This window comes from Euprymna scolopes, chromosome 20, assembly GCF_053919585.1.
Source record: "Euprymna scolopes isolate OS-2025 chromosome 20, ASM5391958v1, whole genome shotgun sequence".
NCBI lineage: Eukaryota > Metazoa > Mollusca > Cephalopoda > Sepiida > Sepiolidae > Euprymna > Euprymna scolopes.
Window position 1 is genome coordinate 16,230,925 of NC_136501.1, and position 20,171 is coordinate 16,251,095.

At 33.3% G+C, this 20,171-nt stretch overlaps 1 protein-coding gene across 7 annotated transcripts in view; it reads right to left on the minus strand.

Annotated features, from left to right (window-relative positions):
- The window catches only part of LOC145241334 (dystrophin-like), a 1,936,823-nt gene that overhangs the window by 819,733 nt on the left and 1,096,919 nt on the right, over positions 1-20,171 (minus strand). For all 7 annotated transcript variants that reach the window (XM_080104172.1, XM_080104173.1, XM_080104174.1 and 4 more), the window contains one exon: positions 14,429-14,842. In XM_080104172.1, coding sequence (XP_079960298.1) covers positions 14,429-14,842 — 414 coding nt within the window. The remainder of the gene's footprint in view (positions 1-14,428; positions 14,843-20,171) is intronic.

Sequence of the window (20,171 nt, forward strand, 5' to 3'; positions counted from 1 at the left end):
CTTCTGAGTGACCCAAGTTATATGGATATATTATTATTTTTTTAATTGCAACTTTATAATATATAAAAATTGATAGAACATTAACTCTATAATAACATATACAAAATCTGCAAGAATTAAAATATCATAATGTACTTTATGACCAGGCTATGCCGGGCGTCCCTGCTAGTTTAGATAAATACTTTTGCAGTTTTAACAAAAGAACTGCACAGAATTTTTCAAAAGAGCTACAATAAAATCAGGACGTCACCATTTATGCTGAACATCTACAGCATGCCAACATCAATATATTACATATGAAGGAGTTTGCTGTGGAATTTCCACAGGTCCCGCTTGTTGTTATTATTATTATCATTTGCATAAAATTATGTGTTGATTTTCTGTGTGTACTAGAACAGTGCTCAATACATAAGTAGAACTAGGTAGTAAGTTTTGAAAATATATATAGTAATTAAGCTACACAGAATTTTGTGTGTTTCATCCCTGTGAGCATAACGAATCTACAGGAGGATTAAATGTGGAAAATTCTGTGTAGTTTAATTGCCATTTATATTTTCAAAACTTACTACATATATATATATATATATATATATATATATATATATATATATATATATATATATATATATACATACATACATACATATATACATCTATAATATAAATTTTACATGTCTGTTTAAATGTATGTATGTATGTATGTATGTTTGTATGCCTGCCTAAACTTTTTATGAGATTGGTATCGTTTTGAAGATCGACCCTTCGGACGAAAAATATCGAAAAATTGGCTAAAAACATTAATTCCTTCACCCTTAACTGGGCAGTTTTCTACAAGAAGGGGTCGATTTTTCGTCGATATTTTCGAAAGTCATCCCCTCTTTTCGATTGACTAGCCTTAATTTCAACCTTCGCCATTGTGGTTTGGCGATGGACGCAACAACGAAGATGTCACATTTTTTTTCTCACATTCTTTTCCTCCTTCGCGGTACAGGTTCGAGCCTGCCTGCCTACTACTAGTTACTTTCTTTTTTTTTTTTTGCTCAACACTAACTTTCAAACACCCGGGCAACGCCGGGCACCCAGGCTAGTATTAAATATATCTTGGCAAAACCATCCCACGAAGCAGCAACTTTATAGCAACCTACCTGCCATATCTAATACCACCAGAGAAAGACGCCTACGATTTGCTGGTCATTTTGCAATATATATTAAAAACTCAAGTTCAAATATTATAATTTTAGTTATATCTTAAACATATGTACACATATGTTTATTTATGCTGAATTTTTTTAGCATGATGACAAAATGTAGATTATATAATAAATTTTGTATTTTACTGAGGTATAATATGTGTGTGTGTGTGTGTGTGTGTTCACGCACACACAAATATTTAATCAACTTTAAATAGAATGTGCTCTTTGAAAAAAAAAAAGATGTTTTTCGTGCATCTACTTTGTAAAAAAGAACATATAAAATACAAAAAAAAAAAAAAAATACTTAGCTGAGTTGAAAAAAAAATTAAAATGCATGTCAAGAAATGATTAAATGTCCAGAATAAATAAAAATAAGAAAACATAAAATAAATAATTTACAGATTAAATTTCCTAGCTTTCAGAAGATGTAAATCAATAAATTAAAAAAAAAAAAAAAAATACGCACAAAAAAAAAAAAAAATATATATATATAGGTTTTTTGCTGGTTTTTTTTTTTTTTTTTTTGTTCTTTTTCTATAGAAGCGGGAATCAATATTTTGGAATCAATGAGAAAGTTTTGGGGGGAATTCCAAACCATTTGAACGAAAAGAACGATTATTATGCCTTGCAGAATATAAATACAATTACTTTTGAAATATAGAAATGATTTGATCAGGCTAAATAGACTCAGTATTCAAATATTTATCCTGCCTAATGGAAAAATGGCAGATTGCGTTTATAAAATCAGATCTGCAAGTTTTATCAGTTCCACGCAACTAAAACGAAGTCATTTTGCTGAAATCGAAATCATAAAAACACGATGCGAGTACGCAACCATAACAGACGAGAAATTACTTCTTCTCAATTTAATTCTGCAAAACTCATTATTTGCTTCTCCCATTGCCGATAAATGAATTTATAGCTCTGTGAATCTATATTCCAGTCCATCTCTCTGTATTTGAGTACACGGACCCAAACATCAATCAGACACCTTTTTTTCAACTAAAATACAAGTGGTATTTTTTTTTATTGCCGAGGTTGTGTTCGCGCCAAACATCAATACTGTATTTTTGCTTATGTTTCGGAATTTTCTTTAAATGAGGATTGCTAATTTCGATTATTTGAACTAGTGTTCTCATCTATACTTATATATAAAAGGCACTTTGTGTGCGTGTCTGGGTTCGTTCCCTATGGACTCCGAAACAGCTGAGCCGATTTTTTCTTTAAATTTCACACAAATGTACTTTATGTGTTTGGAAGTGTTCGTAGATAGGTTTTGTACCGGAAACATTCCGATAAGTATCGAAAATCGATAATCAAAAAAAAAAAAAAAAAAAACGATTCAATAAGGAACAATCTAATTTTGACTAAAGTTAACACTCTTATACAGTCTAACACCACAACTGCATTAGAGAAGTCTTATCATTGCATAAGCAGAAGGGCCTGGTGTCGTATTCAAAATGAATGTTTTTGCTTAGTGTGCGACTGAACCATGATACTTGACTTTTGAATTTTAAACTTTAAGTCAAGCAATTATATAAAAATAAAAAAAGGAAAAAAAAAAAGCTTCCTCCCAGTGCACCACAGCAGGTCCCCGACTAGAGCAGGCAATCATTCGATTTGATTAAAAAATGGGTAATTTCACCGATTTTGCTGACAATAAAAGTATTGGAAGTGTGGAACATTGGTTGATCCTCATTCAATCCCGGATAACGTCGGGTCTCCCTGCTAGTCTAGGATACAATTCTCACAACTTCTCAGACAATATAACTTCAGATTTTCTTCAAGTGCATCTTATCAAACGCAGGAATCTTTATTGTTATGGGGCAAGCTGGTATACCCATTTATGGAATAATGGACTTGCCGAGAGACTGTAAACATAGTTACATTTAACACGTTATTGAGTGAAGATTTGATATAAAAAGTTTATTTGCTTCCCCACGAAAGCCAAATGTGACACAAGGTCGTTTTTAATGTGGGAGTAAACCAGCTCCCTCAAAAGGAGCGATCTGGAAGTTGGCCAAAATAAAAATTACCTCAGTATAGAACCGTTTCCCCTACATTAACTAAGTACAAATTAACTTGAGTGTAGCATCAGAACAGATACTACACTGTGATCTTAACCCAAAAGCTAGATCTACTTTTTCTATTTGAAAATTAGTAAAACAAACTTCTTAATATACTCAGTCATGGATGGATACGCAAGAGACTACATGACGGTTAACTAATTTTTTTTTGTTCTTCCTCGCTGTGACGTAACCCCGCACATGGCTTGGTCATTTGCATACTTTGGCTGTCGTACAGCTGCTGCTTTCATATGCATGTCCAAACTCTTTTACATCGGTATTAAGACCGTACGTCAAGGTTTTGATTCCCTTCTGCCCAAGAATGTCAAGTAGGACAAAACTGGTGTATTTGTCACTAGTTTATCACTCCGAGATGGCGTTAAAAAAAGAGTCACCAACCTAATAGGTCCTGAACTATCAATTAAACTCTAACCTCTGTCCCATCACCAAAACATAACCTCCTTGAGCCTGTTTTACAAGTATTTCAATGTCAAGTGCTCTGACGAACTCCGGGCACTAGTACACCTTCGACAACAATGCCCTCGACAAACCTGACAAGCAGCAAAATCCCACCCCTACACTGTAGAGATGCCTAAATGCCATAAAGCCTTCTGCTCAAATAGCTTCTTCCCTCAGACTGCTGCGCTTAGAAATTCTCTCCCGGGCCCCTGCTTCCCTGACTGTACTGACACGCAGAAATTTAAGTGTAATATGAACAGACATCTCGCTGCCCAACTCCCTACATAGTATCCTGCAAATCTGGTAAAAAATAATAGCCCCTTACGACTAAGTGGCTCTGTGCCTTGTTTGGGGTGAAGCGTCAATAAAAAAATGAAAAAAAAAAAAAAAAAAAAAAAAAAAAAAAACTGAGTGTCGTCAGCCTGTGAACGGATCCATTGCACCAAATCCCATAGATTGTTTTTTTTTTAAGGATATTTATGTTTCTAATGAAATGTGAAAGATGTTTTCATGAAAGTTAAAACCAACAAATATAGAATATGTTGTTTCGATGTTTTTTCTTGAAAGTTTTAAATAAACATAATTTGCTTGCATTAGAATGTTATTGCCAGAAAAATGCTTATTTAATTAACGGCTTGTCATAAGTGATTAAGATAATATATAAATGTATATTAAAAAAAAAACTATCAAAACGCATTATTTTTCTCGTATATATATATATATATATATATATATATATATATATATATATATATATATATATATATATATATTTGTAAGGTTGTCCGGGAACAAACACATGTTGTGTGCCGTTCCAGTCGCAAAGGAGACCAAGACAAAGAATAGGAAATAACTCCAACTCGCTTTTTCTTTGTAGCAACAATATTCATTTCCTCATTGGTACATCTGTGACGTCACCCACGCGGTCCAGAACGTTCTCCATGCCTCTGACGAGATCTCGAACGTTATCTCATTCCCTGCTCCACTATCTCACATGATCGGTCTCTTAGTCTTTTTGCCTTCAGCAGTGACCTCATTTCGCATGCATTTACATACGTACATCCATTCTACAGAACACATATACATACAAGGACACAGATTTATAGATACACATACACACATGCATGTGATTCTTTTTCTTTTTTCTAGCTGGGGATGTGACATCCTACTGGATTCCAGATATTCACTTGCTATCTTATACATTACAACCTAGAGATCTTTTTTTAGATTATAGCCGTTCTGTTAAGTGCAGTTGTTTGTATCTCTCTTGCACTCGGTTCAACGGGTATATTCACCAAGTAGTTTTTGAAATTATTTTTCATAAGTCTGGTTGCTCCTATGATTAATGCAATGATGAAAATCTTCCTGCGATTCCAGTTTCTTTTTATATCGTACATAAGACGTTAGTATTTCGTTATCTTTGTCCAGACCCATCTGCTGTCTAAATATGACCTACAAGCTCTTCACTGGCCCGGTCGAAGACAACATCTATGAACACTTTTTCTATGGAGCATACTTGGAATAAGAACAAACAAGATACAAGAGGAAGTGTTTAGGCACCAAAGATCTGTTGTTGGTTAGTAAGATTCTCTTTGAGGAGTGTAGAAAGAGGCAGAGGAACCTAATTATGGCTTGGATTGATTTATATATGTACTAGTGGAGATGGGGGGGGGGGTGCGCCCGGCTTTGCCCGATCATAAAATATGCTAAAATATTTTAATTTGTCTAGATTTCATATTACAGAATCGTGATTTCAAAAGTAAGAAAAAAAAAGTACTTGGGTGCCATCAGCTAGAATCGAAACTGAAAGCAAAACTGTAGCATTCAAAGCTAGTGACATTACCACTGCACCAACGTGATACACATATGAACTAATTACAAATAAACTAAGATGAATGTATAAAATGTATAACGATTTTTTTTTAATTTTCACCCATGTTTGACCCCTTAAAAACTATTTTAACAGGCTAAAGACCCATAAAAGTTCGATCCATAAAACATCCAATCATTTGAGGCCCATAACGCCACTCTGTGACTTTTAGTTTCGGAAGAGATAGAGTTTGAAAATATGGAGACAGACAAACAGACAGACATAGTGCCTTTTATATATTATATATGGAAGGTTTCAAACTGCTTTCAGAACATCTATGAATCAAGCATCAGTTTTTGAGTGGCATAAGAGATTCAAGGATGGCAGAGAGTTTGTGAGGTATGATAAGTATGAGAGGAGTAAGAAAGTCAAAACACTAGAGTTCATTTTTCTCTCTAACATGAATTCTTGCATAGTCTATATACTATTCTGCTTGTTTGCTTATTTAGTTAGTCCGTATATTACACTTTGGGGACAAAAAAAAAATAACTGCTTAAAAAAAAACAAATTCACAAAATTTGGTTTTAAAAAGGTAAATCTGGCTACTCGGGACAAGAATATGAGAGTGACCTCCCTTTGATGTGGCCTCATTTTCGAATATTATTATTATTATTAACAACAACAAACAATAATAATAATAAAAATAACAATAATAAAAATAACGATAATAATAACAATAATAATAACAACAACCATAATAATAATAATAATAACTAATAATAATAAAAATAAAAATAATAATAATAACAATAATAATAATAATAACAATAATAATAATAATAACAACCATAATAATAATAACAACAACCATAATAATAATAATAATAATAATAATAATAATAATAATATGATTATTGTTTTAATGGTGTGATAAAGGAACTTGTAGTAATTTCGATGTGCTGTGGTTCTTTACCGAAGGAAGACGTCAGCAAAACGTTACTTAAAAAACAGAACATTTCAAAGAAATCGAGCACAAACAGCAGAACATTGTCTGCCAAGAGGTACTGGACTGAAGATGTAAATTAAAGATTGTTTCAATGTGATTTTACTACTTATATTGAACTATGTAGCACAATATTACTTTCTGAGTATCAGTACTTATCAATTTATATCATTTGAGTAAGTTCTACATTTAAAATACAATGAACACTATTTTCATAGAAATGTTAATAAATTAATATTTGCTCTTGTGTTAAAAAAAAAAAAGCTAATGCTATTTAAAAAAAAAAAAAAAAAAAATAATTCTATCCAGAAAAATAGCAATTTTATCAAAATATATTTGATTAAATAGATTTCTCATTCCATGGAATTTCTACGGTTCCTGATAGTAAATTACTGTTTTAACACGGTACAAACTTTTTCCCTCGATTTTATATTTGAAAATTTTAAAACATCAAATAACACATTCCTGAATTTTTTAAGATGAGGATTGGTTATTTGTATTATTATTCATCGGACTACTGTTCTCATCTTGTGTAATTTTAACAACGTTTCGGTCGATATAACCTCCGACCTTCTTCAGGTGTATCTTCAGGTGGTTATAGTTATCAATTGTAAAAAGTGATATTCTCCTGAAGGTTGAAGGTTCAATCCTCAGTGTGGACGACTGAAATATACAATTGCAAATTACTTAGGCTCTCTATCCAGTCATGGCTGATGGAACAAGAGCATGCTACCCCCGTGAAGTAAATAAAGGGTTCTGCTCAAAATTCTCTTCAAATTCCAGAGTTCGACAGAAACATTCCAGAGTTCGACGAGATACACCTGAAGAAGGTCGGAGGTTATATCGACCGAAACGTTGTGAAAATTACACTCAAGATGAGAACAATAGTCCGATGAATAATAATACATCAAATAACACGTTTGTATTGTTTTGATACATATTTTCACCAACAGTGACAATTAACAGAAGGAATCAGTAATTGAATCATAGGAAAGTCTTAAAAATGACCCTAGTGACCCCTGAAGATTGACTTTTTTGTAATTTACGGATACACTCTTAAACCCTTTTTTTTTTTAAATTGCATTTTCACCCCAAACAAGGCACAGTGCCACTTTGATGTAGAGGGCTACAACCAGGAACATAAGTTGAAGATACTATGTAGGGAGTTGAACAGCAAGATGTCTGTTCACATTACACTTGAATTTCTGCATGTCACTAGAATTGGTGAAGCAGGAACCTGGAAGGCAATTCCAAAGTCTAGCAGTTCTGGAGAAGAAACTATTGGAGTAGAAGGCTTTCTTACATCTAGGGATCTCTACTGTGTAGGGGTGGGACTTTGCTGCTTGTAGGGTTTGTCGGGGGTATTTACGTCGAGGGGGTACAAGGGCTTGTAGTTCATCGAAGTATCCACCATTGAAATACTTGTAAAACAGGCATAGGGATGCAACATTTCGTCGATGGGACAGAGGTTGAAGCTTTTTTGCAATACACAGCTCATCCTCTTTTTCTTAGTTGAAAAAAAAACAAAAAAAACATGGAGTTTACACTTGACTACAGTCGCAGGATTCATCGGCCGAAACATAGTTATCCCTGAAAATTGACTTTTTTTTAAAAATTTACATACACACCCTTAAACCCAAGGTTCGATTTCTTGTAATACGGAGCTAATCCTTTTTTCCTTAGTTAAAAAAAAAAACAAAAAAAAAAAACATCGAGTTTACACTCAATGAAGGTCGTAGGTTTCATCGACCGAAACGTTGTGCTAATAACATCCAAGATGAGAATAGTTGTTCGAACAATGAAAACAATACAAACATTCATACCTCACGTCAAAAATTCAGAACTGCATCAAATAAGACATTTCCACAAGCATAAACTGGAACAAAGAATTCATCATAATCGAATACAAGGTAATCTTTCTCTGTAATGTTGCTTGTATCTTAATATCTAATCAAGATAACGTCTTTATCATTCAACAGTATATTTGGAAGCTTTGGAAAAAAACAATCTCACTTAGCCAGACTTGTTTATCTCCGAAGGCTAAATAACCGCGCAATTAATGAGAACAAAGCAATAAGGTATTCCAAATCGATAAGGCATTATTTAATTATTATTACATATGCAGGTTAAATGTTCAGGAATAATGGCAAGATTTTTGGAAGCAAGTTATTTCTCTCTAATTAAACAACAGAAAATACGAAGAAAAAGGAAACTGCAGGCTCCAGCAGCTTGCACCATAAAAATTGTCATCTTTTTTTTTTTTTCTTCAGGGTTTATCGATATGTCTTTGGAACAAATGTCTGGAGTGGTTGCCAAAGAGTAAGTATAGAAGCTTAACATCTGGCATATGTCAAAGTGTCCAAGACAGAATAACGGCAGATGGTGCGGTGGTAGTGGTGGATGGGGGAACGAAGGATAAACTAGAGAAGACTTCAATGATCATCTGTTTTAGGTACCTGACATGATTGGTTGAAAAAAAAGAATGGTGCCAGAAGAGAAAGAGAAACAGGAATGGTAAGAAATGGGAAGCGAAATGGATAAGAAATATAAAGACTTGATGAGGATTGGAAAGAAAATCAAAAAAGGTGCAAACACACACACACACACACACACACACACACATATATATATATATATGTGTGTGTGTGTGTGTGTGTGTGTATGTGTGTGTGTATGCGTGTGTGAGGGAGGGGGGAAAGAGTTTTATAAAGGAGGGGCTTCGTCTTGGAATTGTTCCAAAATCGAGTTTCGTTCTATTTTATTTTCCTTCTTATTCTGTTTCTGCACTAATGATTATTTACCACCCAACAGGTAAGATATGTAGGAAGCGCCATATCTACATCTGTCAGTAAAAACTAAGTAGAGATGCTGGGCTGCAACTGTGTAAGCCGCAGCAGAATAACTGAGGTCCACCTGGATGTTTAGGACAAATCTAAATTGAATATATACACACACACACACATCAAAATTAAATTAAACAGACATTATATATATATATATATATATATATATATATATATATATATATATATATAAAACTTAGAGATAAAAGTGGTAACAACAGGATAAAAAGTGCTCAATACCTTAGTAGAGCTGGATATGTTGTTATTTTACAACCTCAAGTGCCAATGGACTAAGGTAACACTTGAAGTTGTAAAATACACACACACATATATATATATATATATATATATATATATATATATATATAATGAATCAATGACAAAATCTATATTCCAAAATTCATGATGTTAACCATTTTACAATTCCTTTAATTTAGTTGACATTTACAATTCTTGACAGTATCATTCACTTAATTATTATATCAATCAATGAATCTATTTTGCCCTTAACTCATCAGAAGAAATAGCAACTATAAATCCACAAAAAGGAAATAGAATACGTATGGGCATGATAAAAATATCCGAAAATTGGAAGAGAAGCTGCAATTACCTTATTAGTTTCTTAAATTACGCCATTTTGAACTTCTTGAATAAACTTGAGGTTCTTAAATAAAGATTGGTATAGATTAAGTTGGTGCAAAAATAATGTCATTTTTGACGTACAACTATATATATATGAAAAGAAACGACATTATTTTTTCACCAACCTAATATAAAAAGGAAATATAAGTGAATAAAAAATAATTCCACAAAAAAAAAAAAATATATATATATATGTCTTATTTTTTATTACCGTATCTTTCTGTTAAGTTACATTATTCTTTCAGCTACTCGGCCGTTTTTTTGACCGTCTGTAGCTTCCTCAGACTTTTACAGAAATGTTCGCTATTTTTGGGTGAAAGAGTGAATGAGGTCGGGGGGTGGTGGTGCGAGGAGGGCGGAAGAAAGAGAGGAAGGGAACAAGGGGGGAAAGGTATATATATATTAAAATTAAATTTAAAAGATGATGTATACAAGTTACATAGAACTTTATTATATCATTAGATCAATAAGGGTAAAAAATTGAGACGAAATTTGGAAAGAACTTTTTTAGGCCATGGCATTTCGAAGATAAATGCTTCTCAGCAAAAGAAGAAAATCCAACATTATACAAATGTAAGAGTATACAAATAAAATCGACTTACAAACATTGAGATTAGAAATGGAAAACAAAAAATAGGGGATGAAATTTTGGGGACTAATAAATAAGATGAAAAAAAAAAATAGCGGTAGGAGAAGGAGTAGATAAGGGATAGGGGGGAAAATAGCTAAAAGAAGGAGTAAAATAGAAAAATATATATGATGAGGAATAAAGAGGAAAGAAGTTTTAGGTGGAGGCAAGAAAGAGAAAAAGTATTATTTACTATATATTTATTATATGCATACGAGGTCTTTAGAATAATTGTGCTTGTCTCCCCTCGAGTTAGCATAACTGCAGCATTGCCAAGATACATGCACAAAATCCAAGGGATGTAATTCATTCAATTTCGAAGCAGTGTTTATATAGCTTTCTTTGTACAGAGTGTCCAAGGGATCACGCATTCAAATTCGGGTAAATTTTTACGACGTGCCCCAGCGTATTATAAACGCTCCAACCTCCTCATGTTAAGAACGGCTTTCGGAATAAACATCCTCCAACCTCGCAAGCCGTTCTTAACATGGGGAGGTTGGGAGAGTGTTTATTCTGAAAGCTGTTCTTAACATGGGGTGGTTGGGGGGGGGGGGTTATACTACGTTGTGGCAGGCCATAAAAAATACCCAAGTTCAAAGCAGTATTTGTATAGCTTTAGCTTTCTTTGTACAGAGTGTCCAAGAAAACAAGGGATCACTGAGGGATTTTTAACTTGAATGAATTCTTTATATATATGAAAAAAAAAATACTTTGCAAAGATGCGGCAGAGGTAAAGTGTTCCCGCTTGTTTTCTCTTCCTCATAAAGGAAATGTTTCTTTTCCTTAATGTTTCATTGTTAAAGTGTTTTTTATTTAATAAGTCTGAAGAAAGGCTGTTCTTGTGAAAATTTTCAAACGACATATTGCTTGAATTTGTCGAAATGGTCTTGAAACAATTGTAGCTAACAATGAAATACACTTTTTGTTACTATCAACCCATTTATTGAAGTCTTGGTTTTTGTTAAAACAGTATATGAATTCTCAATTATGAAATATAATTTTGTAGCTTACTTTTTAAATCATCTCTCCTTTTTGGCTTAAATTTATTGGTATATGAACAATTACTGAATTATATTAACCCAATATAATTCGGAATACTACAAATTTGTATATATATATATATATATATATATACACACACACATATATATATATATATACACACACACTTTATATATATATTTGTTTTCTTCACACACTATATATATATATATATATATATATATTTGTTTTCTTTCGGAATAAATTTTATCGTCGAAATTCAAACGTTAAATGCGCGCTTCTTTACCTTTATTTACTGTTTAAGTTATATTTTATGTGTATTGCGTGAGTGTGTGTTTTTGCGTACTTATATGCATATGGATTTAAGGCTGACATGGCACGTTCTCATTGGCTATACCTCCTCCCTCCTCTCTCCCCGTGCATGCGCATTTTTTTCTTTACTGAAGGATCGGTCGGAAACTATGTTCTTGAAAAAAAAAGTTTTCTAATTTTTTTCATAATAACATTTTATATTCCTGCACGTCACCAATAGGAAACGAATAAAGAAAAGTTATTAACTTTTATACTTTTCGTATTTATTTTTCATGCATATATAGATATATATATATATATATATATATATATATAAAAGTGTGTGTGTGTCTGTATGTGTACATTTCCCTACGCAATAACTGTCAATTTTAAGTCTACAGACTCGAAATTTCATATACAGGGTACTGAGATTTGGGAAAATCTTTTTGATCGTTTTTCGGCCAGAAATTTGTCTGTTAAGGGGTAAAAGTTCAACGATTTGACCTTTGAGAACTCTACCAAACTCCTCCGACAATTTTGGGTCTAAACACTTGAAATTTTAAATATAGGTTCCTTGGACATGTATCTAACTTAATAACTTGATTTGAACCCAAAACAATAAATGTTAAGAGGTCATAATAGGGGTCAAAGTTAAAACAATTGGCCTTTTCTTTCCCCCTTTTTTTGCTCAATATACACCTCCAAACACCCGGCTAATGCCGGGCTGAAATGCCAGAATATATATATATATATATATATATATATATATATATATAGCCAAGAAATCATCGAGAGAAGACGGGGGATTCTTAACTTAATTAGATTCATTATTGTTGATGGTACCTTCATAGAATTTTAACATAATATGACGAAGAAAATGAGGATTTATTTGCAAAAAACAAAAAAAAAAAACAAGTGAAGCGTCCATGGTCCCCCGTTAGTGCACAGTGAACGAAACATAAAAAACTGACTAAGTTCGGCATTTGCCCCCCCCCCCCTCTATTTAGCCCCAAAAGTCCCCAGGGGACGTCAAATCCTGGTGAAATTGAACAAACAGTTTTAGGCGTTAACATATGTAAATTTGAGTTCTGCCCCATGCAAAAAAAGAAATGACTAAGTCCATCATTTGACCCCCCCAACCCCCATTTAGCCCCAAAAGTCCCCCAAGGCCTTAATATATTTAAATTTGAGTTCAGCACCATGCAAAACTAATAATAAATAGACATACACAGAAAATTTGGAATAAATATGGCAAAATAGTTCCAAAAATGGAGTGTTTTTATTAGCCCTAAAAGAGCCCCTGGGGCACACCCAAGAGTTATCACAAAGTATACACAAACAAAATTATATAGAAATAAATTAGTTTCAACTTCTCAGAAAGTTTTATAAAAATCCAAGGCATCAATTTTTTTAAATAAGCACAAAAGTGTCAATTTTAACCATTTTAACCCAAAAGGCATTCCTAGAGGGGCAATCGGAGTTTTCTTGGAAAATCCGTTCTGTTACTTTTTAACTCATATCATGTTTAATGTTTGTGCAAAATTTTAAAAAAATTCCAAGGTATAGTTATGGAGAAAAGTGCGGACAGACGAACGGATGAGGGTGAATTTACAGGTACACCCTCGTTTTGTTGGAGGACCAAAAAAGAAAGAACAAAACCGAAAAATAATTTATTCATGAAAAATAACATCATTTAAATGGCTTAAATCTGAAGAGATTACAAAATATATCCTAAGAAATGATTGGAATTCGATTCCAGTACAATAATTTTATTTTCTCTCATTTTTTTTTAACATGCAAAAAAAAAGGTTCAAGATAATTATTTCAACCTTTCATAATCTTTCAGGCATTTTTAATGATTTTTTTTTAACAAAGCAAAAGAAATGATTTGGAAGGCAAAATTTAATAAGAAGACCGTTATATTTTCTCTATATTTATATCTACTGGAAAAAAAATCAAACATTATCATCATCATATGGAAAAAATCAAACATTATCATCATCATATTTGATTTAATGTTTGTTTTTACATGCCGACATGTATTGGACGGGTTTAAAAATTGATTTTCAAACGAACCTATCTCTGCCCAGGTCTTTATTTATCCCTCTTTCTCTTAAATCCATCATCTCTTCCTCCCATGTTTTCATTGATCTTATCTGCAAACTGTTCTACATCTACCAACTCATACACCTTAATTTTTTCTTTAAATGTGACCAAATCAAAAAAGACTCCTGCTGTAGAACACAATACCATGTGGCTGGTTCCTGGCTGACTATAACATGGTTATTTTCAAATCTAACGCGAATAAGTTCCTGCTGAGCTGTCCTCTTAAATAATCAAGCACGACCCAAGTTCCACCATTACTGACCATGTTGTCTCATCATCTACCTAATACTTATTAATCCTTATCCTCGAGTAGCCTCCGGGCCTTGGTAAGTGATCACCACCCCAAGTAAAAAAAATAAAAATAAAAAATAATAAAATAACTTACCTTTAGTTTATCCTCTTGTTTCGAAAAATCCTCAAAGTCTCGTCCTGTTAGTTCTTGGGAATGTAATAGTTGCTGAACCTTCAGAATATCACCGAGGACCCCTTTCGTCTCGTCAATGTAGTGGGAAGGTTTTTTACCATCTGTAGTACTTTTCGAAACACCACTAGAAACCACAGATGCTGAAGTCCTGGAGATGAGACTTTCGGAAGATATTGAAGTCGCCGCAATCACAGCAGGGGAGTCGATTGGAGGGCGATATAGAAGACTTTGTGACTGGATGTCATGCCATCTCTTATTCAATTTAAGTAATTCGGGTTCCACAAGTTCCAAAACTTCTTTATCTTTAAGCTCTCCACCAATTTTGTTGAGACTGTCCACATCTCTTTGTCGCCGTTTTAACTCTTCTTCAACAGCCTGACAACGATAAAAACAAAGAAAAAGAATACTCTATTAGAAAAACAAACATGACAAATTGTGCCATATCTTGCCCTTCACTCACTTGATCACCATAGATTGACATTTAATAAGGCCTTTATGAATGCTTAAATTCACTTGAATATCTTTGGTTATTGATGATGACCTTGTGGTTATGTTCTTTGCAAATGAAAACAGAGATAAATTTGTTGCAGGGTTCGCATCCTATGATCAGCAATGTCACTTCCTTCACTGATGATTCCAGAGGGATGAAACACTAGTGTCTATAGGTATAAAAAAAATGATTTTATATATATATATATATATATATATATATATATATATATATATATATATATATATATATATATATAATGATTGTATTGCTGTAGATTTCTAGATGTAAACCTCTTGAAACTTCAGTATTTATCAAAAAGTGCTCAATAACAAGGGAAGAGTTATAGTATACTTATTTTTACAGATATTATTGGCTACATATGTGCATACATGCTTTTGCTGGAATTATTTTAGAGGAATAGAGTCCCTAGCCCAGATTTTCTCACATTAAAATCAGATTTTTATTGAAAATATTAATTTTAAAAGCGTGGAACATTCATTGATCCTCATTCAACTCTGGGCAATGTCGGATTACCTGCTTTTATATATATATATATATATATATATATATATATATATATATATATATATATATATATATATATATATACTAGCAATGGGTGCCCAGCGTTCCCCGGGTGTTTGGAGGTGTATGCGGAACAAAAAAAAAAAAAAGAAAAAAAAGAAAAAAAAAAAAAGCTTTTAAACCGATCACAAAGATTTTCCCAAATCTCAGTACCCTGTATATCAAATTTCGAGTCTGTAGACTAAAAATCGACAGAGTTATTGCATAGGGAAATGTACACAGATAGACAGATACACAGACATATTCACTTTTATAGATATACTAGCATTTCAGCCCGGCGTTGCCCGGGTGTTTGGATGTGTATGTTGCGCAAAAAAAAAAAAAAAGTAGTAGTAGGAAGGCAAGCTCAAACCTTTACCGCAAAGGAGGAAAAGAATGGGAAAAAAACCTGACGTCTATGCTGTTACGACCACCGTCGCCTCTGTCGAAAGTGTTGGGCAGACATGCAAACATATATACATACATACATTTCGTAACTAAAAATTTTCGAACCAAACCGATTAAAAAGCTTGCCCTATCTCTGAATACCCTTTATGTCAAATTTCAAGTGTTTAAGACCAGAAATTGTCTGAGTAATTTGGTAAAGACCGCAGAGGTAAATTTTTTTTTAACTTTGACCCCTATTATGACCCCTTAACATTTATTGTTTTGGGCTCAAATCAAGTTATTAAGTTAGATACATGTCCAAGGAACCTATATTTAAGATTTCAAGTGTTTAGACCCAAAATTGTCGGAGGAGTTTGGTAGAGTTCTCAAAGGTCAAATCGTTGAACTTTTACCCCTTAACAGCGACATTTCTGTCTGAAAACCTATCACATAGATTTTCCCAAATCTCAGTACCATGTATATAAAATTTCGAGTCTAGATTTTAAATTGACAGAGTTATTGCGTAGGGAAATGTACACACACAGACAGACACACAGACAGACAGACACACAGACACGTTCACTTATATATATATATATATATGTCTCTGTGTGTACATTTCCCTACGCAATAACTCTGTCAATTTAAAATCTAGACTCGAAATTTTATATACGTGGTACTGTATATATATATATATATATATATATATATATATAAATGTATATAACCTGGGTGCCCGGCGTTGCCCAGGCGTTTAGAGGTGTGTGTTGAGCAAAAAAATAAAAAAAGTGGTAGTAGGCAGGCAGGCTCAAACCCGTGACGCGAAGGCAGAAAAGAAAATGAAAGAAAATCTGACGTCTTATCGCTTCTCCATGATGCGACCGGAAGTTCGGAAAGTTAAAATTAGGCAAAGTCAATCCAACCGATATGATTACTTGCAAAAATGGCTCGCAAAAAATCGACCCTCTCCTTGTAGAAAACTGGCCAGTTGAGGGTGAAGGAATTAATGTTTGGAGCCAATTTTTCGATATTTGTCGTCCAAGGCGTTGGGGTTCAAAATGATACTGATCTCGTCAAAATCCGTCGCCTCTGTCGAAAGTTTAAGGCATGCATACATACATACATACATACATACATTTAAACAGACAGGTACGATTTATATTATAGATTACATATATTAAATTCCTGAAACAGTGTTTCATGGTAAACAACTGATGATTGTTTGTTTATGCAATACGACGAAGCGATGCAGGAAATTAATTGACCTACTGACAAAATAATTTCCCAATGAAGGGTATTTTAAAAAATAGTTTAAAGGTTTTAAAGAAACTTTCAAGACGTATATATATATATATATATATATAGTACATTCGAAACATTAATTAGAATATTAAAAAAAAAACCTATGTAAGGTCAGCAGAGTGCTGGAATATTAAGAAAAAGTTCAAATTATTTTTTTATATAATGGCTTGAATTAAAGTTTAAAATGCAAAAGTCAAGTATAATGGTTTATTTGCGCTCTAAACAGAAACATTCACTGCGAACACAGATCTGTTTTCTCAAGAAGCCTACTGTTGATTTTATATGCCGTCTTTCTGTTTGTGCGGGAATAAAACTTCTCAGAATGCACTTGTGATGTTAGGCTGTATAAATCATTAACTTTAGTCAAAATCGCCTGTTCCTTCTTTCATCGGATTATTTCGATTAGCGATATTTATTAAAGACATTCTGACAAAAAACCTATCTAAAACACTACCAGGCACATAAAGTAAAATTCATAAAAATCGACCCAGTCGTTTGTCGTTTTGGAGTCCATAGGGAACGAACTCACACAAAGTTCCGTTTATATATATATATATATATATATATATATATACACACACACACACACACACACACACACACACTAGCAGGCCAGCCGGTATTGCCCGGTCATAAAATAAGTTTAAATATGGTAGTTTGATTAATGTAAATTTCGTATTTATTCTCACATTACATTGGACCCAATATATAGCAATGATCTAAAAAGTTTTGTAAAAAATAACTCGTGCGGCACTACCGAGAATCGGAACCAAAACGTTTAGCTTATGATTTATTTTTGCCTCTGCCGTTAATGACTGAGCTATGAAAACATGTTTGCTGCAGGGCTAAAAATTAAAACATGAACCAATAGCTATTACGTTATGCATGCATATACGTAATGCCATCGTTCGACCTTCACCTGCCAAATTTCATTTTTTTTTTTTTTAATGTTTACTTTTGTACTGATTTTCCCGAGCTAAAACTCAAATGTAGAGTTTCACATGTGTTCAAATACCTTATATATAAAGTTTCATGTTTGTTTGGTAAGCAAAACTTTTTAAACAAAAATTATACGTACGCATAAATATATATATATATGGAAAGAGTATTTACTATAAGCTTTTTACGCAAGTATAAATCATGTAGAATATAATTACACGTAATAGTTAACTAAAGATGAACATCCCATAAGAAAACTGAAAAAAACTAATAAGGAATTAATTAAAATGAATGTGTAAAAGAATATGCAAATTAGATCTTTCGCAGGTGAATGCAATTCCACAACCCATATATAACAAAGTTGTATTTTCTTTTTTAAATAAATAGAAAAAAGGGGTTTTAATATGAATATCAACACACAAAAAAAAAAACAAATTTGTAGGAGCATACACATGTCATATAGTTCATCATTATTATTATTATTGTTGTTTGTTATTATTATTCGTTGTTAGGACTTTTTAATAGTGAGAGTCTTAGAGAGAGATGTTGTTGTAAGAGAGATTGTTCGTGTTATGATGAGATTCATATTTATAAAATGTTCATACTTAGATTTGTAATAGAAGCTCTTTGAGTGAGGAAACAGTGTTCAGACAGTCTTAGTGTTCACATTGTAGATATGAGATGTCGAGACGTGTATGTAAAGACATTTTAAAACACATGATATACAAGACATATAATAACAATTTTCACTTTACCTTTTGGTAGAATTACAACACAAAGACGACGTTTATAAAAACACATGATGGGTTTATTTCTTCTCCCGACCGGTCGTGGTTTTCTGAGTCAAGAATTCAAAGCTTCACATTCTAAGTTTCAAAAGTGACCGTCTCGCTTCTAGACGTTGGAATCCCAACTGCAGACTATCGTCTGTCGTCCTCAAACTCCTTCTGACTCTCCCTCAGTTTCTCCTTGCTTAACTCTAAAGTCTTCTAACTATATCGAGAACTTCCCATTTTCCATGACGTCATACACATGTTAAAACATGTGTCTTCTTTCACGTGTTCTGAAAATGCGTGTCCAAAACTTTTTCCTTTGTTTATAAAAGGAATTTTAACCTATATTCCCAGTAACCTATATTTCCAATATGTTAAAAACATGTTTATTAAATTATCTTGTAGTTGCATTCTTTCAATTGAATTTTTCATAACAGAAATGACAATGCACATTCTTTTCTTTAAACTATTTTATCTCTAAGCTTAACAATGGTTTGTTTTACATTCCATTTTCTAATTCTCTATCGTAATCTATTTCTAAACCTAAATTATGAGGTTCGAATTTCGTCTATTCTATTTCATTTTAACTAAATCTCTCTTTTTTATACTTACATGAAAAGGGGACAGCCCTTATCATGTAACACACATACATACAGCGTGGAACAATAAAATTGTCACCCTAGAAAAGATGACATTATTCCATTTCCGTTGGATAAAAACCAATTTTCTTTTTTAGTTGCAGACCATCTACTAGTTGCCCACTTGTGTACAAATCCCAAAAGCGATAGGCGTCTTCTATCATGTCTGAAAGTGATAAGATGTTCAACAAGCGAGATCGGGGATGTACCGCTGTACAACTCTCTAGAGATCCAAGTTATGACAACAGGACCATTGCCAGTACCCTCAAAATGCAAATCCGAATAACAGAGACGTGCTCAGCGTGATGAAAATCAAGTTTTCGGCTTGAAAGTCAACACCAAGGTGTATCTGGATGTGCTGAAGAGTGTGGTGATTCTCTGTGCAATCAGGTGACCGTTGGCAGACCTTGGGTGTGACAACAGGACTTGGTGCCGGCCCACAAGTCCAAAGAGACCCAAACTTGGCTTCAGAATGAGCGCTATGACTTTGTATCCTTCTCTCATTGGCACCCTTCCTCCTTCGAACTGAAACCGCTGGACTACTTCGTTTCGTCATACGTTGAGAACATCACCAACATGACCTCCCACAACATCAAAGCCAGCCTGAT